An 8,350-nucleotide genomic window follows, 5' to 3' on the forward strand; every position below is an offset into this window, starting at 1 on the left:
TAGTACAATATTACTTTTAGTAATACGTTCATGCTGACAATAAAACATGTTATTTTTAAAGAGTACTGAATTGTTATTGTAAAAAACCATAAAACAACAAAAAAAAAAACCTGCAAAGTTTAGAGCTTGTGTTAATAAAAAATAACTTTGTGACGCTGTTTATGTTGCTGTTTTATAAAGTTAAGTTTTTATATTATTATCATAAAACGCATTTAAAATAAAAACAAATTAAATAAATATAAATGTTTAATTTTTAAAAAATTGTATAAGCATGCATATCCGTAGACCAAACGAGTAAGATCAAAGTAAAAAAACATTAGATGCCACGCTTTTATAATTTATAGCTATTACTATTAAAAATCTTAGAATAATAAACATACTATTAAAAATTTAAGTACAAATAATTTTTTTATTCAAATGGTTTTTAAGTTAATGCTTTCATTCAACTTTTTTATTCAAATTGTTTTGTAACAAAAAGTGAGAAAAAAATTTGGTTTAATAAATCGATTTATATTTCTTTAAGTATATGCTTAAATTATTTTTTTAGAAAAAAATCTTCTTTAACAGAAGAAAAATAATTTTTTTATTTTTATTTTTTGAAGCAAAAAACATGTTCAACTTACCTTAAGCAAAAAACTTACTTGTTTCTATTAGCATTTCATTTTTTAATAAAAACAAATTTAATATATATTTTAATATACTTAAAGTAATAAAATTAATAATATAAAATTGTGGATAAATTAATAATATAAAATTGTGGATAAAATAATAATTTAATTTATTAATAATAAGTTAATTTGGTGCAACGTTTCAAAAACTAAGATAAAAACCTGGCTGTTTTGTTTAAAAAAAAGAAGAAAAAATTCGCTTTAACTTCTTTTCCCATTAAAACTTTTTGCTTTAACTTTTCAACTTTTTAAAAAATTATTGGGTTCCACGCAGAGATTATAATGGGCTAGCTCTTTAGAGCAGTGCCCATTATAGTATTTGTAGAAAAGAGAAAGACATTATGACAATGTGATAATGGTTGGAGGTTGGAGATTGGCTGCAAGAGCAAGTCCAACTATGTTTACAATGCGTTTTTGCACCTTGTCTAAAAGAGAAAGGGCATCAATAGAAGATCTGCCCCAGATATGGCAACAGCACTCCATACAAGGCCGGATTTGAGATTTATAGAGATAGAGAATAGAATCCAAAGTAAGAAAGTGTTGAGCTTGATAAAGAGATGCAACTTTAGCAGATGCTAATTTGCAACAGGTTTGATTTCCAAGAAAGATTGGAAGTAAGAGTTAATCCTAGAAGATAAAGAGTGGATGACTCATCAAGTACATTACTGTTCATAAATATAGGAAGATCTAACTTATTGCAATAACGATTGGCTGAAGAAAATTGAGTTTTATCTGTATTGAGGTTCACCAGCCACTGAGCCCCATGCTGTAGCAGAAATCAGATCCTTTTCAAGATCAAATGCCCCCTCCAAGCAATCAGAGAGTGTTGGATTCTTATCATAACAAGAATAAATGGTAGTATCATCAGCAAGCAATGCCACCTTAGATGTGAGAATATCTGGAAGATCTTTAATTTACATTAAAGAGTATATGGCCAAGAATAGAACCTTGAGGAACACCTGAAGTTACAGAATAAAAAGAAGAGTGCTGTCCATCAAGGACAACTTTTATACTACTACTTTTATACTTTTATATTGGAAAGGAAGGATTCAATAATCTTAAAGATGTTACCAGATACACCATAAGAAGAAAGCTTATGGAGAAAACCAGCATGCCAAACTTTATCAAAAGCTTTTGAAATGTCAAGAGCAATGATCTTAACCTCTCCACCTTTATCTAATGCACAATAAAATCTATCAGTTATTACTGTTAGCAAACCAGCTGTTTGTTAATTAAAGATTTAATAACCTTGCTTATGATAGGAAGAAGACAAATGGGACGGTAGTTAGACAAATCAGATTGCTCTCCAGAATTTTTGAAAATAGGGATAACGGATGCCGCTTTCCAGCAGGCTGGAAAACAAGACTCTGATAAGCACTTGTTGAATAGTTCTGAGAGTATAGACAACAGCTCCGGAGAACATTTCTGCAAGACAATAACAGGTATGTTGTCCGGGCCACAAACTGTATAAGAGTCTAAGCAGGAAATCATTTTAGATACAGAAGCTGGAGTGATACAAATGTCAAGCAATGGATCAACCTGTTTGTTGGCAATATCAGGTAGAACACAACAAGTGGAATCAAGCGATGATATTGATTAAAAATTTTCAGCAAACAATTCAGCTTTGTCTTTAGGTGAGGTGACAAAGTCTGAACCATACAAGAGAGGTGGAATTAAAGATTTGCCCTTATTATTAATACTATTAAAGGTTCTCCAGAAGTCACGAGAGCCTAATTTTTGAGATAAGATAAAAGATTTCATGACCTGAGAATAGTTGTAGAATATTTAATATTAATTAGTTATTTAATAATATCAATTAGTATAAAAAATTTTGAATTGAAGTCATTTATATAAAAACAACATGAAACTTTAGTAAAACAATACAGAACATTAAAGTTTTATATCATTATAACAAAGTTTTATATCATAAGTTATCATTATAACAAAGTTTTATATCATAAGTTATCATATATCATAAGTTTGATGATATAAAAACAAGTATTATAAAAATATAATATAAAATTAAATTAATATAATGTAAAATTAAATGATATAAGTATGTTTAGTTAACTTTATAATTTATATTAAAAATATTTTATATGCGAAAGTATATACATTTTTGTAGTGTTGTTCTAATTTAACTAATATTTGTGTAATGCTAATAGTTTACTTTATACTATATAGTTACAATGTAACTAAATATTTCGTTAGAATGAAAATCGTAGTGCACAATGGTCAACAACAAGTAAAATTAAGGCATTTGCTGCGCCTTGGTGTTTGTAAAAAATTATGCTTTTCTATTTTACATCAGTTTGTGAGTTTCCACGTCTTCCTTGTAAATTAAGCTTAAACCAAATGCCAAAAGTATTAGAAATTTTGAAGAACTTTTTTAAATTTATTTCTATTGAATTTCATCATAAAATCAGACCTTTATCAGAACAGTGCCATTACAAAGCTACAGAATATAAATAAAAACTTGTATACAATTGCACCTTAAGAAACTTCTTTGCTTGGTATAGGTATTTATTTAAAATTTACAACATTTATAAATAACTTCACTCTAGTAAATAAGTGTATTTGTTATCCGTATAAGCAAAGATTTATCATTATTCCATATTGTAATTCAAACTATGTCTAAGTACATAACCTTTATATTATGGTTATTTTTTAATATGTATTTTTCTGTATTTATGATTTATAAATAGTAAGAAAAATAAAAAGTTAATTTTTTGTTGTTACTATTATTTACAATTATTACTAATATTTTTTTTGCAATGTAAACATATTTCATGATTATTATAATAAATATTGGAAAATAGTATATTTGTCTAATAATTTGAAAAAATGGAGTCTTAAACAACTGTAAAAATGATTTTATATATATATATATATATATATATATATATATATATATATATATATACATATATATATATATATATATATATATATATATATATATATATATATATACACACACACATATATATATATATATATATATATATATATATATATATATATATATATATATATATATATATATATGATAGAATGAAATACATAGTATATTTTGGTGACACATGTGGAAATATTATATGAAAAAGACATCAAGCTTATAGACTATGAAGATTACTCAATTGATGATTGGAACTCATCGTCAGTTGATAATGTTGTACCTATTTAAGCTGCGTGGAAAGACCAACCATTTGATGCATGTCTTTTGCAAATTGTACCTAATGATGATAGTTAAGCAAACTATGAACAGTTTGAGATATGCATTTAAAGTTAATAAATTTGGTGCACAGAGATTAATGAAGTGCATCAACTTCAGGTATTTATAAATTCTAATTTTTTGTTTTTGTGTTTTTTAAGAATATTTAATAATAAAGTTAGTTCTTTTATAATTTATTCAGAGTTCCACCTAATAAATGCATGCAGCCGTTGGAATATCTCACCAGCAGAACATACTCTGATGCCTTAATAGCACTATTTGTTAAACCACGAGCTGTTAAAAGTAATGAGCAACTATCTCTACTTTGTTCTTCACCTTTAGCCCCAATGCATATATCTACACCAAAATCTTTTAACCAACATGTTGATATAAACCAATTACAAATCTAACATCCTAAGATTTCATATTCTTGTAAACCTTTGGCATGCAAAGTAACACCTTGCATCAGATGGTCCAAAAATAAAATTAGCAAATAGTACTCATGCAGTGCTCCATGAGCTTAATGCTCTTGAACTGTTTCCATCTGGACACAGTCCAGGCTGTACGATATAGTTGAGCTGTCATTTTGCAAAAACTAGCTCTTCTTTCACAATGGCTGGACAGCTTGACACAATCAACAATACCATTGAAAGCAATACCATTATTTGAAGGTGAGCAAAGAAAAGTTCCTTTGTTTTGTACACCTGATGATCTAGCAAATGCAGATATTGTGTTATCTGAAGAAATATTTCAGTGAATACTTCAAGAGGGTGGCTGTGATGTTAATGATCTATATAAAAATCATTACTATTTTTGAAAATGCTATAAATAAAATCTCTTCAATATCATGGCAAATTTAAATGTCTCTGTGAATTTATGTATTTGTATGTATGAATTCTTGGTAGGAATACTTCCAATATTTTTTATAAATTTTTGATGGGTGCATTTAAAAATATATAAATAAGCCAATTTATTTAGGTGCTTTTGAAAGTGATAAATCAAAACACAAAACCTCGGGTAAAAATGATGTTAAGCAAACTGATCCAATACATTTTAAAAATTAATCTTTTTTTTGATAAGTAATAATATTGGTAATGCATATCTATTTTTTAAAGTAAATATGCATTACCAATATATATTATATTATATTGGTATTGTTGATATGTGAAAATTTAATTTTATACTATTTTTTAGATGTTGAACAAATGTGAATTATCAGTGCACAAAAAACATGCGGATCCAATTTATTTGATGTTTCATCTGATTCAGATTAACTAATTTTAAAATATATTCCAATCACATTGTATATGTTTATATAATGCTTCCTTATGGAACAGTTTTAGCACAAGAACATCAACACACCTACGATATTTTTATAAAAAATGTGCAAAAATGTTTCTTGGATATGAAAAATATTACAGCCTCACTCGGATGTTTTTAGAAATAAGGCTCCCATCTTTTGATCCTATTTTGTCTACCTCTAAGATCAATTTAAAGAAACAGTGTGCCAAAAGAAATTTCATTGTTGGATTGGTTAACAGAATATTAAAACTGTTAGAGTGATGCGTTGTTATATATGGCTATATATGTACTTTTTATTTATACTTTATTTAATTTTATCTTTATTTATTTTACCTTATGCTTATATATATGTACATGATATTTGAATTAAATACATTAATAAAAAATGATAACAAAAAAATAATATATATATACACACACACATATACAAATATATATATATTTATATATATATATATATATATATATATATATATATATATATATATATATATATATATATATATATATATATATAAACACACACATTTATACATATATAGATAGATAAATAAATAAAAAATAAAGAAATTAGAAATGATAATAAAAAACTTTTACCGGTTTTCCTAGTACTATAAAACATGTTGGCTTTGATTTCAAGTAATTTAACTCAGCCTTAAAATGAATAAAACAAAAATAAAGAAAAATTTTATTTTTCGATTCATAATAAACTACATTGTGATATTATTTACCTGATCATCACTAAAGGGATCAAGCTCAACATTCTCTAGTTGCTGCATATAAGAAGATAAACATAAAGAGTCAAACTTGACTTCTTAAGTAACAAAAATCAAATAACTTAACTGAAATCTAAACAAAATTAACGAAATAATTTTCATACTTACAGCTAATTACTAAATAAATACTAGTAAAAACATTCTTAATTAAAAAAAGAACAGCATTTGTTAAGAGTTGTTTTTTACCATATATGATAAACAAATATAAAGTATACATATATATATATATATATATATATATATATATATATATATATATATATATATATATATATATATATATATATATATATATATATATATATATATATATATATAAGCAATACTAATGACTGTAAACTGTTTATGGTAAAAAATTGCTCTTAACAGTTCTTTGTATTTAGTCTTAAGTTAAATGAGAAAATAATTGACCATATGCTATGAGTTGACCATTTAGAAGAAAAATTGTTAAAATAATTTTAAAAAGGGAGAAACTCCTCTCCTGTTATTTGGCTGTACACACATAAAGGCGGAAAACATTTGATAGCTTTGAACATTGGCTGACAGTAAATATTTATGTGCTATAGTCTTGTCTAATTTTTTATATTTTCTTTTTCAATTTGCTAAGAAGATGTCACAAAATTAAGTTAATTATAAAAGTAATTATTTTAAGTACCTTTTATGATAATAGGTTAGGTTCAGATGAAAGAAAGTAAAGTAAAGAGAATAAAAGGAAAAAAAGAAAAACAAGGAAAAAGCAATGTAAGCAAAAAATCAAGAAAAAGAAAAGGTATGAAGTGTCTGATTCAAACTCATCTATTTCTATTCATGAGCTTAGCAATGGTGAAAATTCTGTTTGGTATAAAGATTCTTTAGGTGAAGACACAATTACTCTGAGAAAAAATGACTTTGTAATGGTAGAGGATGAAGGGAGCCATTTTTCAAGCAAAATATTATAAATTGTGGCTGGTGGCTATGAGACAGCCACAATGGTTAAGAGTGGCATTTCTTCTTATCAGGGTCAGATAAGGAAGATAAGTTTGTATATATAAGGGAACAAATACAAAGGAAAACCCACCATCCAAACTTTAATTCTCAATGGGGGTGATATCTTATACCAGAAATAAACGCTTATTCATCATTTACAATAAAATGTTGTATTTGTGTTGCATCACTTCAAAAATATTCTTGACAATGCTGCATTCACTGAAATAAAAAAAAATATTATTGCTTTCATTTTTTCATTAAACATATGGTCAATTACTAAAGCAAGGGATGTAAAATACTAAAAAAAAATTATTTTAGACTGTCAATTACTAACATAAAATCATGCTTTAAAAAAAACAGCTAGAAAAACATGAACTAAAGATCGTACTTTGTAAAATATTGCTAAAAAGTATGCTAGAAGATAATATGGTAAGTTTTTAAACTAATAATACTTTATAATTGGCAAACAATCTTAAAGATATGGCAGATATCTTTAAGATTTTTTAAGATCTAAGAGGTCAATTACTAGTACATTAAAAAACTTTTAATGTAAATATATATTAAGCTATATTATGTTAATTCTGGTATATTAAGTCAATATATCTATTTTATTAGTATTACTACTTTTGTTAATACTTTTATCAATTATTTATATCTATTATAATACATTATTTCTATCAGTGAATAATGGTTTAAATAATAATAATAGTTTTTTAAATATTACAATGTGGAAGTGTAAATACTAATTAAAACCAATTACCCATTTAAAATGGGTAAGGAATTGTTTATTCTGGCAATTAGGTTAACATTCAATTTACAAGAAGTTCTTATATATGTGGAATAATTGTCGTAACACAAAATGTATTAATTTATTAACTATGGTTTTACATTTTATGGTTTTTTATCAACTCTGCAACAAAACAAATTAAAGACCATAACTTTATACCCTATGGAAAAATATTTTATTTGCAAACTCATTGCAACCAACGAAACATCAATACCACAAATACAATAATAAATAAAAAAATATTTATGTTATAAGTAATAAAAGATGTGTATTGCTGTAAGATAAAACTATGAATTTTATCAAAAACTATTACGTTTAAATTTATTATTGTCATTTTTATTATTATTGATATTATTATTGTTTTTACTATTATTGTTATTATTGTTATTATTGCTATTATTACTATTATTATTATTATTGTTGTTATTGTTATTATTATTATTATTATTATTATTATTATTATTATTATTATTATTATTATTATTATTATTATTATTATTATTATTATTTATTCATTTATTTTATTTGCTTTATTTTTTGTTACTGTTGTTGTTATTGCTGTTTTCACTTTATTCTATTTTGGCCATACAGGGGGCTTTATTTGTTCTGTTTCCTTTTAAGTTTTTGCATAAATACT

General features: G+C 25.2%; 1 protein-coding gene across 6 annotated transcripts in view; it reads right to left on the bottom strand.

Moving 5' to 3' along the window:
* The window catches only part of LOC100197590 (adenylate kinase 9), a 91,578-nt gene that overhangs the window by 83,042 nt on the left and 186 nt on the right, over positions 1-8,350 (bottom strand). For 4 of the 6 annotated variants that reach the window (XM_065793393.1, XM_065793395.1, XM_065793397.1 and 1 more), the window contains 2 exons: positions 5,916-6,033; positions 5,782-5,838 (listed from right to left, as the gene is read on the bottom strand). In XM_065793393.1, coding sequence (XP_065649465.1) covers positions 5,782-5,838; positions 5,916-5,963 — 105 coding nt within the window. In that variant the 5' untranslated portion in view covers positions 5,964-6,033. Of the gene's footprint in view, positions 1-5,781; positions 5,839-5,915; positions 6,034-7,017; positions 7,148-8,350 lie in introns of those variants that run through there. The other 2 variants (XM_065793396.1, XM_065793394.1) reach the window with 1 other exon arrangement.

The sequence above is a fragment of the Hydra vulgaris genome, chromosome 03 (assembly GCF_038396675.1).
Source record: "Hydra vulgaris chromosome 03, alternate assembly HydraT2T_AEP".
Classification (NCBI taxonomy): Eukaryota; Metazoa; Cnidaria; class Hydrozoa; order Anthoathecata; family Hydridae; genus Hydra; species Hydra vulgaris.